The sequence below is a fragment of the Tachypleus tridentatus genome, chromosome 7, assembly GCF_004210375.1.
Source record: "Tachypleus tridentatus isolate NWPU-2018 chromosome 7, ASM421037v1, whole genome shotgun sequence".
Classification (NCBI taxonomy): domain Eukaryota; kingdom Metazoa; phylum Arthropoda; class Merostomata; order Xiphosura; family Limulidae; genus Tachypleus; species Tachypleus tridentatus.
Window position 1 is genome coordinate 140,642,346 of NC_134831.1, and position 17,703 is coordinate 140,660,048.

The 17,703-nt window shown below is 35.4% G+C and overlaps 1 protein-coding gene across 4 annotated transcripts in view; it reads left to right on the forward strand.

Annotated features, from left to right (window-relative positions):
- Positions 1-2,699: 2,699 nt before the first annotated feature.
- Positions 2,700-17,703, forward strand: part of LOC143256749 (zinc finger protein 423-like) — a 190,272-nt gene continuing 175,268 nt past the window's right edge. For all 4 annotated transcript variants that reach the window (XM_076514392.1, XM_076514394.1, XM_076514393.1 and 1 more), the window contains exons 1-2: positions 2,700-3,356; positions 14,193-14,300. In XM_076514392.1, coding sequence (XP_076370507.1) covers positions 3,317-3,356; positions 14,193-14,300 — 148 coding nt within the window. In that variant the 5' untranslated portion in view covers positions 2,700-3,316. The remainder of the gene's footprint in view (positions 3,357-14,192; positions 14,301-17,703) is intronic.

A 17,703-nucleotide genomic window follows, 5' to 3' on the forward strand; every position in this document is an offset into this window, starting at 1 on the left:
CGCTGTACCAGCGAGGTATTATAGTTTTGTACGAATACACTAAAGGAAAGGAAACCAGTGAAGAATAACCATCGACAGTTCTTGAGCTACTTTAAGCGAAAAGCGGGATTTGACTGTTACATTTATAACACATATACGGCCTAAAGGTGCTGGACCCTGGATTATAATATCCATAGTCTGGCATACAAAGTACTAGGCTACGCCCAGCCCTGCCTTATTGAAACATTTCGAATCTATATATTTAAGTAGTAATAGTAAGATACTTAATTTGTTTAACCTCTCACAAGGTTAATTAAGTGTGACAGGCTACGTCATGTTTAAAGATCACCCCGGATTTAATCTCCTATCCTAAGTAACAGTTATTAATTTTACTTAAACACATGTACCTATAATAAATGCGAGGAAGGTACATTGTTCACACAGGATTTGCTCACTAAAGGTTTTCATTACATAGTGTGTTGTAACGACTATAAATGTTACATTTTCTACGCTATCAAAACACGATCATCATATTTAATATGAAGTAAAACTTGCAAACAAATTTTCAAAATGAATTAATTATTTGTAGAGGTGCTGTTAGAAGAGTGTGCGTGTGTTTTCTTATACCAAAGCCACATCAGGCTATCTGCTGAGTCCACTGAGAGAAATAGAATGCCTGATTTTGGAGTTGTAAATCTGTAGACTTACCGCTGTACCAACGGGAGACGCTGTTAGAAGAACTTTTCTTATGTTGAAAAGGTGAATGAATTATTAAGAAAGATGTTTTCCGTCATCACCGAAATTAAGCAAAAAAAACAACAACAACAACAACTTAATTATGCAACGTACAGGGAAATGTATCGTAAAACTAAGTAAAGCTTATGCTTTGGTCAGTAACTTGGGGCCCCCAAGTGGATCCGTGGTATGGCCAGCACCCAGGCTTCGATATCCATGATGGACAGAGCATAGACATGATAACGCTTTCTGTAGCTTTGTGCATAGTAACAAATAAACAGTAATTTAGGATTTACGATTTGTATCAACTAAGCTAGTTATGTGTTGTTGTTTTTTTCTAAATCTCTTCTGTACCTAAAGGTGTTCAGGTTTCAATTCATGTGTTTATTCGAAAGTAATTTTCAACAGAATAATTTAATATATATTTAAACTTCAATGGGCTATTTTTGTTTATTTTGTGCACTGTGCTAAGTTTATTATTTTCCGGTGCTCGAGAAACGTGTTTGTGGGGCTGTTTATTTGCCCCTAATGTAAACCCAAGTTTATATTAGCTTTTCGAGACTAGTTGAGTTCTCAATGAACTTTACGTGACGTTGGCCAGTTTTGTTTGTTTGCCCCAAATGTAAACTAAAATCTATATTAATCTTTTCTCATTTAATTGAATTCTCAATGAATTTTATTTACTTGGAGTTTATTTACCCCGATTTATATGAATTTTTCCTGACTAGTTGAGTTCTCAATAGATTTTACGTGGTGTTCACCATTATCGCTCAGTTGCCCTGTATATAAACCCAACTCTATATTAATTTTTCTCGACTAGATTGGTTCTCAGTGAATTCTACGTAATGCTGACCACTGAAATTTATTTGCAGCGTATAGTAACCCAAATCGATATTAGACCTCTCTCAGCCAGCTGAATTCTCAGCGGATTTTATTTCCACTGGACATTGGAATTTATTTGTTACGGATATTATCCCAAATTCATATGAAGCCTATATCGACTAGCAGAGTCCTCTGTAGCTTTTATTTACTAATCACCAAACTATTTTAAAATTTTTTTTTTCAGTAGAATTCCAGTTTTAATAATAGTTCAGAGAATGTGAACCAAAACACTTCCCATTACACCTGACGGACTCCCACAATCCTTAAACTCTGTATAGAGCATTTTTTAAGAGTTAACTTCTTTGTTAATCTTTTAACGTTAAAGCATTACGGTTTTGTACAAATTCTCTAAGAGTTGATTTCTGAAATACACAAGAAGTTTTGCTGGACAGAACGTGGCACTCATCAGAAAACTGCTATTTGATAGTTTTTGGATGACGGTTTCCTAAAACAAAATTTAGACAACTTTATTTGATTGCAACAAAATAAGAGAAAATTAAGCAGAATTGTTTTTTTCAATTCTTTCTAAACATGCTTCTTTTATTCTCTTCTAGCTTCTGACACTAACACCAGGTGGTGGTATAATGCAATACGTTTCCGGAACAACTTCCTTTGTAAACTGCATAATTGATAGAGTTTCGTGGACTCTTCGTGAATTTCCAGATCTTAATAACTGAAATGTCGGTAATTTTATTTTGAAAAAAAATAAATAAAAAATACAGACCCAAACAATATTCAGAAATTTCTATATCAAAGTCTGAATCTCAAAATATTATATATGTTTATATTTCGATATAAAATGTAAACATATCTATCTATTCTTGATTTGTAATAGATAAATAACATCATAAATATTGAATAACTGTAATTGTATTTCATTAGTTTTCTTTTCCTTTTGTACTTTTCTTCTCTGGGCCTTATGGAGTGATAGTATTTCACGCTTTTGTTAGAACACCCTCAACCAATACCTTATGAATATTGGCAGTCATCACCCAATGATATTAAAGTTCAGAAAGTCGGACCATTAGTGCGCAAGACCGGAAGTTTAAAATCTGAATATTGCAACGAGCAATATGGAATGGTAATCAATGTTAGATTATTCTGAAGAGTTGTGCCTGACATAGCCAATTTTTGTTTTTCATGCGTCTTAAGCCTACCAAATTGTAGGTGTACGTTCATGTGTATAACTCTGAATTTTAAAGAGTAAATTTAAACGCAAAAGCACAGTTTTTATGTTACCAGAAGTTTAGCTAAAGATTAAGAAATTGGACGTTGTATGTATCATAACTTGTGTTCGATCGCAGTATAAAGCCTCGAGAGCCCCTGCCGCCGCCTTCCGCGCGCTCTCGTACCTTGCAGCCGACACGCGTGCGCTCATTTCCTGCGGGGATGCCGAGTCCCGCTGGGACTTTGTCTTCGTGACGTAGCCTAGGCCTCGAACCGGAGCCCCGTTTATATCGAATACCACCCAGCGCCGCCCCTCACTCACTCATCTCTCCAGACTTCATACGCCCTTGCTTTCTTGTTGACTTCAGTTCTGACGTATTTTGGTAAGCGTTTTACAGAAGGAGAAAGTGGTTGTTAGATAACTTATGTACCATTTTATAGGATTATAGTTCTGTGTTGTGGAGAGACAAATCTGAGTGAACACTTTTCACCGTCCTGATCATCGAGCTCTCGCCGCCAGGTATCGGTACTTTGATCGCCATAACAAACTACCATGTCTCGGCGAAAACAAGCTAAACCACGAGCGCTCAAACGTAAGTGATCGGTATGGCTGATGGACAGTGATAAGATAATTTAATTGTATATGGCTTTAAGATTAGGATATTTTATGACATAATATATCCAAATTTAAAAAAAAATATTTACCTTTGAAGAGAGTGTTAATTTTAAACCTCTCCAAGTCTTATTTGTCAGGAATATAATTTAAATACGTTGCTAGTTTTTAATCTGCGTTACTACTGTAACATCCGTCAAAATTATACGACAAAAACTTAGGTAAAAATATATTAAGTTATGAAATACTTTTAACTGGAATATATTTGACAATTCTTATTTGTCAACAACTTTGACTAAACAACTGGCTATCGTTTGTCTTTGTTAAAACACGTTTAGGTTGGTTGAAGTATTTTCTTAAAGAAACTTGTAGTTAATTTAAAGCGAAACGTAATTATGATTTTTCAGACTCTGCTACAGCATGAAATCTATTTTTATTATTTTAACATCACACATTATCCCATCATATTAACATTGGTTAAAACTGGTAGCAAGTCAAATCGACTTTTGTTATACGAAGTCGCGAGTCCCTAGTTTAAGAGTACTGTAGCTTCGATCAGCGTGTCTTATTCAAAGTCTTGGCGATTGCTTTGTAAGACCTGCGAAACAGACCTGAAACGTGGTATTTCTTTGTCGTCTCAACAAACGTATTTTCACTGAGAAAAGCGCTGTTGACATGACAACTTGATGGTACAATGGATACTGTAAAGTATCTTTTGAACGGAAAATCTCGTGGATCATGTATTCCATTTCAGACGAAAGCCAGGAGCCAAGTAGGCGTAACGTCAGTTTAACAACGCGCACCACTTAGTTGTACCAGCAATGGATTTTAGGGGTGAGACGGTAATACATCACACACGCGCAAGAAACAAACAAACAAACAATCGTTGAGTGGTGCAGTCTTCATTTAAGAATGATTTGACTGCAGTAGGCATTTGTTGTTATTAGTCACATGTTAACTCTAAGTAAATGTGGATCTACCTGTGTCTTTCTATATTTGTATGCGTATAATTTTATGTTTCCAACAGAATAATTATTAAGGCTGGCACATTAATTTGAAAGGCTGTTCTTAAACACGCGTTACGCAATACATAATTACCTATCTTTTATTCTCCTGTATCCAACTGTTTAAAAAGGAAATACGAAACTGCTTTCCTTAGCGGTGAACATGTTCCTAAATAATAAAGGCAATTAACAAAAACATATAGCGTGTGTGCGGGTGGATCGGAATGTTTACTTTTAGAATCAGTAGCTTGCTTGGAGTTAAGAGTATCGGATGTTAATACATCGTAGTGTATTTGTACTGTAAAATGTTCATGTAATGATGTTCTACCAAAAGTAAACATTTTCACTTTCCTTCGTTGTAATTAGTGGTAACTGATCTCTTCAATAAAGAGCTTTCCATTGATCACACCGTTTATATATGGGATATGCTTACGAAAGTTAATGTGATAATAAATATCTTTGTTTCATGTCCTTCCATATTCTAAAAAAACCAACAAAAAACCATAAAGATGATCGACTTACCTGGTATATCATAATCTAGAATGCTCATAGTATACCTTCTAAGGCTTGACGTAGCCTGGTGATTAGGACACTCGACATGTAATTTGCAGATCGCGGGATCGAATCCAGTTACTGAACAAGCTTGGTTTTTTCATCCTTGGGGTCGTTGAAGTGCAACGGTTAATCCCAATTTTCTTTAGTAAAGAGTTTGTGGTGGATGTTGTTGAGTAGCTGCCTTCTCTCTAATTAATGGCTACAAAATTAAACAGATAGCCCACGAATAGCTTAAACAAGCAAACATTCCATTCGTTAGGCCCCAAGCGGCTCAACACTAAGACGGGAAATGCAACAGTAAAAATTACACAGCACGAATAGCCCTTTGTAAAGCTTTGTGCCCAATAAACAACCAATCTATTGTGCTATGGAAATGCTGCAAAGTCTGAGAATATTACTGGTATTAAAAAAAAAATAAATTACTAGCTTAGATATTAATATTGTATGAAAGGAAAAAGGATGGAGACACCGTGACACAAATAACTGAACGATTTAAAAACTGTTAGAGATAATTACAAAATTCATTATCTCTCTCTCTCTAGGTATTTTTTATTATACATGATTAGATTTAAGAGACTCAGTGTTAACGACAAATGCAAAATCAAGATATCCTGGAATAAATTAAAAATATTTTAATAAATTATAGTACTAGATTGAACCTTTTAAAAGTGAAACCACTGGATTTAATTCGGAAGATTTTAATAAATTATATCACTAGATTGAACCTTTTAAAAGTACATGAAATTTTCAGACAAAATCTAGTTAGACTAGGAAACGAAGTCTGTTAGATAACAGTATCCGTCCCAAATTCGTGTAATACTCTTACGTAACCGAATATTTAGATTAGATAGAATTTCTAACAGCGTATCCAATTCTCCAAATGAGAGAGCAAGGATCTCGAACCGTAAATCTTCCGATTTGCAGTTCTCGCACGATAATCACTAGTTCATACTTTAGAGTGAAGAAAGGTGCGAAGCGCTTTTTCATAGTAAAGGCGTATGAACCATGAACCTTTGGATTCACAAATCATTATACTGACCTTTTAAGTCATGCTTGACTTAGCCCTATAATGAAGATTTCTAATAGAAATGTCCTATGTCATTTAGGCTTTAGAATGTCTGTCGTAAAATTACTGTGAGAAGAGGCCTATAGAAACTATCAAGTTAATATAGTCTACTTGTATTATCAATGCTCTAATTTATATCAACGTGATGTTGCATCCAAGGGGTATCAAGACATTTAAAAAAACAACAACTTGTTTTATATAGCAAGTAAGTCAGGGAATTTGAAGTACAATTAGGCATGAATCAATAATCACGCTGACGAATTATACCATTGATAAAGAGACGAACGACTGCATTTATATTTTGTTATGTGTGAATTATAAGAAATGCTTCTGTTTGAAATGGGGCTTTCTTGTAAGGTGATCTTGAGGTTTTACTTTGGGTTCATGATTAGGTTATAAGCCAGTTGTGTCTATTACGTCATAACTCTACTAACTGCACTTTTCAAATATTTATATAACCTATGCATATATTAAATATGGTGATTTATAGCCGACAATTAAAATGGGCTTACTACGCATGCTCGTAAGCAACTTGGAAGAACGTTGATAAGTTGAATAATACAACGTGAAAAGAAAAAAAAAAAGATCGCATAATACGTTTGTTGATTTTCTCATTCATCGGATCCGTGTTTGTGCGCGTGCGCGAGTCTTCTTGTTACGTTTTGAAGAAAAGTAAATGTACTAAACATCAGAAAAATCGAGGTTTTTTGTTTTCTTCTTGTTTCGCGCACAGCTACACGAGGGCTATCTGCGCTAGCCGTTCCATAATTTACCAGTGAAAGATTAGAAGGAAAACAGCTAGTCATCACCACCCACTGCCAGCTCTTGGTCTACTCTTTTACCAAATAACAGTGTGGTTAACCGTAACTTATAATACTCTCGCGACTGAAAGGAGCAAGCATGTTAAGGACAGGGATTCGAACTCGCGACCCTCATCACAGTGCAAGTCGAACGCCCTTATCCCATGCCATGCTGCGCAAGAGGCCTCGAGATTTGACTTAACGTTGTCATTATAAAGATTCAAACCGATGTTGTTGTTGTTTTTTAGCATGCTCAGTATTTGAAAATCATTGAGTGTATGTATTTTTACGACACTTCCCGAAGCTTGAAGATAGTTCTCGTTTATCCTGTTTTTTTTCATTCCACGTTGTTGAAAAAACGTCATCGGCGTAATTTCTGAATTCTCAAAGTATCATATCTGAGACTAAAATGTTGTGTGTGTTTTGAAAGTAAAAGATGGTGTTGGATTATGTAAATTATCGGTTTTTGTTACGAGCCTAATAATACCCACCGTGTGTCAAATATTTCTTCAAATATTTACATTCCATAGTTTCACTCCAAATAGACATAGCATCATGCTCATAAATCATAACACCAAGTTAATATATAGTAGCATGTTATGATTATATACATCGTGAATAGTACGCAACCGCTGCTACCATATAGTATGAAACTGATTAACTTGCATTCTTACACTGTTGTTATTTTTTATATTACAAATCCAAATATTGTCGGCTTTCAACTGTCCAGTACCACGATAATTCTGAAAATTGTTAAGTTTTAACACTAAGTACCTTCCAACCCATCGTTCTGTTTTAAAAGCCTGTCGTTTTTGTGAAACATAAAGTAAATGGTTGTATGTCATACTACAAGCAGGTGATATGATGGTGGGGATGTTAACTAAAATGATATAGTGGGGAAGTCTCTCCTACATGCAACTAATATCGCAGGGTTTCTCTCTACTCGCAGATGGATACAGAAAACTCTCTCACTCAATGCAGGTGGTGTCACGTGGTAGGGGGTCTGTAAGACGGTCACCCTTTTCTTATGTCTCTAATACAATTGATTCCTTTGTTATGCTTTAATATTACATGGTAGTTATTCTGATTTAGTCTTGCAGTGCGTGTGTATATGTTGAAAAATATAGATCTTACTAATGGAACAATTATATGATGATTCATTGTTATTGCAAATAGCCCGTGAACCAAAGACGCTTTTGTGTTTGTGGCTTGTTTCAAAAACTGGTATGGATTACTCGGAAGTCAGCGTCCTATGTCTATGATGTGTGCGAGTTTTGTAAGTATTGGTTACTATAGTCAGCAATTCAATTGATGTCTGAGCCTATGACACATCTACCGAGTTTACTTTAGCACCAAATGTACGTATTACACGCGTGCTTACTGCCAGTAAAAATTATCCTGATGATCAGCTCACTGGACTATTGATCACAAAGTTCCGCCATGGATTTTAAAAGTTTATATATTCTTTTAATTCTCCAAATTCCTGAACATTTGAATACATTTTACTGACCTCATCCCAATGAAAAGAATACAAGTGATACGGTAATCATCTTTATAACCTTTTCCAGTTGACACACGATACATATAATCATGTTTTTGTTCCTGCTTCCAGACTGATATTTGCCCATCACTTTTAAACTTGGAGGGAAAAAAAAAAAAAAAAAACTGACGTTACTTCACAAAACTTAAGAACAACCATTAAGCTTCTAGCAACGATTGGCTTCGTATTAAGCAAAACTTATATGTCTGGACAGTAAATTTGATATCGTGAATTTAGCGCATGATAACTTCTGAAACATCTTCATCACCACTCACCCAACTTCACTCATTTTAGGTATTCATTATCAGGTTTTTGTTGCATATTAAGTTGTCTTGTGCGCGGTTGGTCGCAGGTGAACAAGAATTTCAATTGTTTCTTACATATTCTTTTCTTTACTTTTTCGTCACACATTTCCTGGGCCATAATTTCTTTTCTCTAAAATCCACGAATTTAAGAACTTTGCATTTTTTACACACTCTTACCTTACTAACTTATCTAAACATGTATTTATCTCATTTGCAGAATATAATGGATTAGCCCATGTTACATGTTCGAGGGTACTTTGACAGGGCAGTACGTGATTTCCAGACAAGCGCCTCTGTACAATAGTAATATACCAGAATCTCAAAGCTGCATCGGTCAAATAAAGCTTATATTTAAATTCGTACTTGTTTGTTTTCTTAAAACATTTGGCCCGGCATGGCCAAGTGTGTTAAGAAGTTCGACTCGTAATCCGAGGGTCGCAGGTTCGAATCCCGTTCGCACCAAACATGCTCGCCCTTTCAGCCGTGGGGGCGTTATAATGCGACGGTCAATCCCACTATTCGTTGGTAAGAGTAGCCCAAGAGTTGGAGGTGGGTGGTGATGACTAGCTGCCTTCCCTCTAGTCTTATACTGCTAAATTAGGGACGGCTAGCGCAACTAGCCCTAGAGTGACTTTGCGCGAAATTAAAAACAAACAACATAAAACATTTAATTAGTTTTATTTTTAAGAAGTTTTAAATTTAATTTCGACATTATTTGCGTTAATGAGCCCTAAAATAAACTACAGTAAGTGACGGATTGGGTTTTCTGTTTCATAGAGGATATTAATCGTACTTCACTGGTGTTTCAGGTTCCTTGCTATAACTGGAACTATTTCCTTCACCTTCAATCATACTCGTCCTAACTTCTATGGTTACACAACACCTACATAAAACCCACAGCAACAAACTTTTGTGAATATGTTAAGGTCGTTCTTAGATAGCTTTAACATTTTCACACTCTATTGGTACTTGCGCATGCCTCCAGGACCAGAAAAAAAAATCGCTAAATGACACCTACAAGATATTATACAGGCAAGGTATAATAATAATAATAATAATAATACGCGTTCAATCATTGTTGGCGCTATTTTTTATATGTTATACCAATTGTTTAATGTCGATGAATATAACTAATGAAGTTGGGATTCGTGCATTAGTGTCTATAAATAAATGAGAAAATTCACGCACAAAGTTATAAGTATAAACACTGTTGTCTGAGATGGGTCTGATAGGTGACACATCCGTTATCCTGATACCCTCTTCCCCTTTGCAGTACATAACACTTATCTACACGGATGGTAATGTCATCACTACTAATTTCAGTTTTGCATACTTTAATGAAATTTAAATAGTTTCCCACTTGTACACATACACACGCATGTTACTCTTTTAATTGTATAAATTTTACTTTTATTGTTATCATTTTTACTGGTGTTGTTACGTTAATCAATGAGAGAAAAAATGAACTTCCTTTATAACTTACTTGTTGGATTTAGCGAATGGCTATTCTACTGTTACTTCTGCTTACCGTCCCTAATTTTGAAGCGACAGACTGTAGGAAAAACAGCTAGTCAACATCGCTCACTCCAGTTCGAAGTCCTAATCGAATAGTAGGATTTGACCATCGCTCTTATAACGCACCTATGCGTATGACGCATTTTGAGGAGTAAGAATTAACCATTTTCACAGAAATGGCCAAGAGTTATAATGTTAAAAGCATAAACGAAATTTGTAGACTACTGATAACATTCAAATTTGACATAAGTAGTTATTTAAATAGGCTTTTGTTTTTACTTGCTTTTATGGTTGATTTTTAGAGCATTATGTACCATCAAATGGCTTTTCATGTAAAAAATAAATTATTTGTTTCAAAGAAATTACAACGTAATGAATTATCATACTAAAAAATTTTAAAATAGCTGTTTTTTTCTTTTTTTATTATTTCGTCAGTGTTTTTATTTTATGGCAAAGCTGCTAAGACTGTCTGCAATCGTCTCTAATCTTTAACTGTCGAATATAGACAAGGAAAGCAGCCGGTAGCACCCGCCGCCGCCAGTTATTGGACTATCTATTAACTGATAGCAGGATTAACCATGAAATGAATATATCGCTACAACTGCAGTTTTTTCTGTTTAAATTTCTCACAAAGGTACACAAGGGCTATCTATGCTAGTAGTCCCTAATTTAGCAGTGTAACACTAGAAGAAAATTCATTACATTTAAGCATAAATATGTTTCCTGAGTAGGAAAAAAGTTTTTATCAAAGGAAAACAAAACTAAATTTCAAAAATGGCAAACACTCTTCAACAGTTGTCAATATACGTTAGAGAAAACTTTCCAAGATAGCAACCAGACTGTTTTAACCTGGTGAATCAACAGTAACCCAGACTCTTTTAACCTGGTGAATCAACAGTAACCTTGCGGACTTGCATTCCTAAAATTCAGGATTCGATTTTCCATGGTAGTCTACTGTGTTGCTTTACGCTAAAAGCTTAACAATCATAATAAAAACCCGGATGCCCTCTACTGGACTATCTTAAGTATAAATTACAGTTACTTTAGTGTTAAGTTATATAACTTTTTTTCTAGAAATGAAATCTCATTGCACATTAACATCGTGTAAAACAACGTTTTTAATTGTCGTCATGGAAATCTTAATAATTAGGCGCATTCCTTTTTCACAAAGTAGAAGTCATTTCACCATTCTAGACGCTTCCTGGTGACTCGACGGTTAATCTGGAGACTGATAATGCTAAAAATTGGATTTTGATACCCGAGTTGGCCATAATACGGATAGCCCTTGATGTTTTAAGAACAAACAAGCAAACTCTACCGTACTAGACTAAAGTTTGTGTATAATAATTTAATCAAATAATTATATTATTAGACAGGAAACATTTTAAATCTGTGAACGTCCTGTTTAAAACAGTTATAGAAAATCGATTGTGAAAAAAATCCGAAGTTTTCATAATTCTTCAATTTGAATTGATGAGAATAAATTTGTAATGAAAGTTTATCTGCATGCGCTCACGCTTAAGGTTGGATTCGTGTTTTGGGTTCCACTGCAAACTGTACAAAAACGTAAAAGTCTACCTTTTGTAAAAAAAAAAAAAAAAAAGTGATATTTGGAACTGTGTTAGCACCATAATGATCCAGGCCATGTATTTATAGGGGTACAAAATGACTTTTTTTTTTTTTTAACCAGCGTTGCAGAGAAACAATAAATGTCTTTCGACCAATAAGAAATCGATTGACTGCTCGATGAGAACTGGCATGAAAAGAATAAAAGAAAAATCGAAGGTGTAAGTTATACAATGCAAGGTAGTATGGCAGTTCGAACGAAACGTCACTCTCCTTAGACTTTGATGAATATGTCCTTGGTTCTAAGCTGTACTTGTGTATGATGAGGAAGAAAAATGACATATTCTCTGTAACATTAAGTCACATTTACCAGAAATTCTTGTGTTAAGAAGTTCCGTTACGGTAATACATAGGCTTAGCATGGCCAGGTGGTTACGGTGCTCGACTCGTATTCTAAGAGTCACGGGTTCAAATCCCCCACCACGCCAAACATGTTCACCCTTTCAGCTGTGGGGGCGTTAGAATATGACGGTCAATCTCACTATTCGTTGGTAAAAGAGTAGCCCAAGAATTGGAGGTGGGTGGTGGTGACTAGCTGCCTTCCATCTAGTCTTACTCTGCAAAACTAGGGACGGCTAGCGCAGACAGTCCTTCAGTAGCTTTGCGCGAAATTCAAAATAATCAAAAACAAACGGTAATACATTACCTCCAAAATATAAATTTTAAATATTCTATTGTATTTTAATGCGAGTGATTACTTTTTAGTTCAACGACTCTTAACAAAAACATTTGGTAGAATTATTAATTGGATGATCTACTAAAGATGAAATCGTAATTACCACCGCTACCAAAGGTGACGAAAGTTATGTTTTCACCGCAGTGTGTGTGTGTGTGTGTTATGAGCAACATTTCTCGAAAATGGTTGAACGGATTTGGACGAAAGTTCGTATATATTTGGAGTATGATTCAACTTTGAAACTTTAGTTTTTGGAGGGCTAAAGCCGTAGAAAGGTCATGAAAATTCAAAAGAATTCTTATCTTTTAACATAAGGTGTCGATTTTTACACTATTTTTACACTCAGTCAAAAATTATCGGATTTAGAAGGGACTTTGTAAAAATATTTGAATATAGAATATTATTGTTCTGCCAAAAAGAATCCATGTTTATTGATAACGACACGCATATGGACTTTTTTTCGTCTGACGAATATACGTGACGGAGGTATGCGCTCTATTGAGTGCCCCTGTACTTGCCTACTATATATATTTTTTTATTTGCTTGCCACAAATGAAAACAATATGTGCGCTTACCGCATAGAACTATGACGGCATTAATTCGCTTGGATTAAATCAGTACCTTTCTTTGTAAAATGCCCCAGTATCACATGGATGTGCGTGCAGACTCGCACAACTAGAAACCGAGTTTCGATAACAGATCAGAAACAGCCAATTTTGTAGCTTTGTGTTTAATTCCAAACTAACAATCTCTGTAAAATCTATGGGGGGAATCCTAGCGATAGTTTGTGGTACTAAGTGAAATATTGATGTTATTTTTTTGTCTGTGATATGAATGTTTGTGACTCCTATTTTATATGAATAACGTAGCTTGTAAAGTCATGAACCCAGGAGTAATGTTATGCTTAAATCATTTTGAAAACCATTGGGATTATGGTCCTCATTAGTAACAATTAAATACGACTATCGTTTTACGTTCGTTAGGTTTAACAGCATGTGTATATTTTAACTGATCAAAATAACTACAAGTGATTTATTAAAAAAAAAAAAACTATAGTAGAATATACTATTATATATAAGTGTGTATGTATCCGGTGGAACTGGTGTTTAGTTTATTTCTGTAGTTTTCTTAGGAAAATTTACTTGTTTTTATTTTCAGTGAATAGTAAAACAAAAAAAACTGTCGTAATAGGTTTGCTCAAATTGTTTTAACAAAACCGGAATGTGCACTGCAGAGATGTTATCTTTTTATGTTTCTTCAAGCATGCACGAGTAAAGCAATGGCCAATGAATGTGCTTCATGATATCCCATGAATCTATGCATCTTGACAAAGGAATGGCAGGTAGATAAAAAGTTAGTACCCCCTTAACTTTGCTTTATTCATGTGAAGAATATCCTCAAGAGGACGCTAGCTGTACCGTTGATAAAGTACGCTTGTCTTTGCTTACGTTTTACTCGTGTTTTTGGTGAATACTAGCTTTACAGGTTACAAACTGTTTACTTCTTTAATAGTCTTGCAAATATATAACTAGCTACTTGTACATACACCTATTTTAATAAAGTTGTATTACCCGAATTATCTTTTTATACAGTTGATTCTAGTTCAACTTAACGCAACTATTCTATAAATCATAATCTCACTTCTCCATTTATTCAGTTAGCTAACAGTATATCCAATTATTAATATCGTAGATTGCGGAATAATTATATTACAACCTTTTAAATACAGGTGATGAAGTGGATGAAGAGTTCCTTGATGAAAGCCCTGAAGAGGACGAACCTCTGTTAGCGCCCCTTTCTGGCATCGGAAAGAACTTGCCTGACCACATAATTACAGGTTAGTACATTAGGTACTTTGTTGCTGGTGGTTCGTGATAATTAAGTTATTAAAAGCGAATTTGAATAAATGTCTGTGTCATGTTGGTGTCTTACGGGTATAAATATAAACATGAGCCTCTCTTCTAATCTTAACATTCATTAGTAGTTCCTGTAGACGGAATCATGCGAAAGTCTATTTGTTTTTGTCTATACGATAAAAATAAGGTGCATTATTTAGACTTTTTACTTTTTCATGCGATTGAAACTGAACAGAATATAGATGTGCACAGCGCCAGATAAATGCTTCATTGTGTGCTAATTTGCTATATTCTGCTTTTCATTTATTGAATTTTTTGTAACTCCAAAAATGTTATTTTCATGCACAACTATCTTATTAGCAACTTTAAACACTTACTTAAAAGTTGCTATTTGTTGAAATTCTTAAAATACCTTTCGTGTGTATTTGTGTATGAACGAAAGAAGTTATAAAGTTACTAGCAATTTGAAACGTTTTTTTTTTTCACTTTATCTGCCTTTTCCTAGAACTTTGCAACTTTAAAAACTATGGAAGATGCTCTTCATTAATTTAAGTAAAAATATCCTAAGTAATCAATAGACACTCACGAAATGTAAGAATGTACGCTCCATGTGTTTTTATATCGTGAATTCACGTGTGGAACCTCCGAACACGATTATTATGGTATAATCTAAAGTATAAGTTACTGTAAAAATGTCTTGCACTACATCTGAAATAATTATCTTTTGATGCATTGTTAACATTTAAGATTAAAAAACAGAAAACGTGCGAAATATAGATGTGTAGATTTCAATACTATTCAATAGTTTTTTCCAAAACGTTCCAGCGTTGCGTTCTTTAACTAGATAAAAGCGTATTCATAAACACAGTTTCCAGACTGTGCAGCCTATCACTTAGTACAACCGTATATGATTGAACGGCCGAAAATTCATTGTTGCTGTGTTTCACAAGAAATCGAAGCTGTACAGGATAACTGGTATCTGCTCTGCATATGGCAACAACTAGTTAGTGAATAAAAAACGAAAAACTAAGGCAACAGGCTTTGGGAATTAATCGTATTGCTAATCAAAACTCAAAAACTAAAAGGTATGATGATCTTCCTAAAAAGAAAGGTAACGGACAATTTCGGAGACGGCTGAACTTGGAATAGTAAACTTGTATATCAATGATGTATTAGTTGAGTTGGGAAAATAATTAAAGCTATACAAACCACACAGATTTATTATGTTGAGTTGAGTATTAGGTGACAATCCCAGCTGTTGCATCGCCGGGTTGTAACTCTTCATGTGGATTTTATTTTGTTTGTTTGTTTTCTTTTTTGAATTTCGCGCATAGCTACACGAAGGATATTTGCACTGGCCATCCCGAATTTAATAGTGTAAAACTAAAGGGAAGACAGCTAGTCATCACCACCAACCGCCAACTCTTGGGCTACTCTTATACTAACGAATAGTGGGATTGACCGTCACTTATAACGGCTCCACGGCTGAAAGGGCGAGCATGTTTGGTGTGACGGGGATTCGAACCCACGATCCTCAAATTGCGAGTCGAGCTTCTTAACCACCTGGCCACCGAAAAAAACACGCATAAAAAATATTCATTAACTTCACTTTGAAAGATTACTGGGAAGCAAGCATCCACAGAAAAACCGACAACAGACACCGATGCGTTAATATCGTAAGAATCAACGGCCGATGTGGGACTTTGGATCCTTCAGGCCGGCGATGGATCCATAGATTCTATGCCAAAATTTTGATGCGAAGGAAACGGGAGAACTCCTAAAAAAATTGTGGAACGCTTCACGATTTTACATGTCATCTTTGCGCAGTGGCCATGGTAACAGTCTCATTCTTTCTTGATGTTTTATAAAGACCTTCTATTGTTGCCAATTTTACGGTGCTAATGCAGAAGAGGTTGTAATTCTGCCACTTAAGTTGTACTGGAGCTCATTAAGGTGCTTCTCGTGTAAGCTTGTCAGCTTCCTCGTTTACCTTTGACCCTGAATGGCCTAGCACACATATCCATGCAGTTGTTTCGATTCCTGCCTTCTAGTGGCTCAGCGGCAAGTCTGGCTTGTAATGCTAAAAAAAACAAAACCGGGCTTCCATAACCCTGGGGGGGGGGTGAATCATAGCAGAGCCAGTCCGTTGTGTAGCTTTTCGGTTGAGAACAGACAAACAAAATATCTTTTTTTTTAATCTTCTGCCAGCCATCAAGAGACCAGCCACTCTAATTTTATACAGTCAGTCCTATGAATCAATTGCCAATATTACATTACTGGAACTTTTTTCTTTCTTTTGTGGTTTGTTGCTTTCAACAATTCAGAAGAGAAGCTTACTTTTATGGCTTCTAGCTCTGTCACTGTGCTGCTTATAGGAAGCTTAAATGCTCCATAATACTTTGCAGAATGTTGTAGCAGATTTTACCTTTTGATGTAGAAACCTTCTGTGATGACAGGTGATTGCCCACCATGCTCTTTAATTGACAGGATTGTTCTGTTTCTTCATCTTTTCAATCTTTTCTCTCTGGACTGATCTTCACATATCTCGTTGTCATTAGATCTTTATTCCACATGGAAAAATCTGGGATCCGGGGATAACAACTTATCTCGGTGGTAACTGTATAACTCCTGTCCACCACTGAATGTTTGAGAGTACTCGGTCGGTGTTTACGATGTCAATGTAAAACTAGAATGCCACCGATTTAAAAGAGCAATTCGATGGCGGAAACCATGGTCATTACCCTGCAACGCTCTAGAGAATAAATGTGCTTGTAAGAACTGTTGGTGTTGTGGGCAGACCATTATAAGTGCTTCATTTAAATACCCTTTATAAGAAAGAGATCGTTGCACCTAGTTTTCATTGCCTTTAATTTCAGCTTTATTACAGCACTGGATGCACACCAAAATCTTATCAGCAACGGTTAGCACACATCTGGTTGGGCAGTTAACGCGGGCTTCATAAATAATGTAGTTGTTAATAAGAACTGGTGAAAGTTGTGATCTAATCCGATTACCAATTTGTTTGTTTCATAGTAGCAGTTAGTGCTACTAAATGGATGCCACTGTATGCGTTTTACGGTTCTAAAGCTTTTGCTGAGGTGTTATGAGAAGCTTGAACATTCTAGTGTATCAACTACAAGTTCAAAAACATTGATCATTGTTTCTCAACCATGCGATATAGAGATAATTAGGGTAGTGGTGGTTAACTTTTAGAGGCTTCTAGTCTTCTCTGGGGTCCTTATCGATGACATTTTGTAAAACATAGGATAATTCGATTGTTTTAAGTATGTTCATATAGTAGATTGCCCTTGTTGCTTTTTAAACCATGTTCGTATCTTATTTCTACTGTTCAAAATTTTATTCAATAATATTATAAGACTCTAA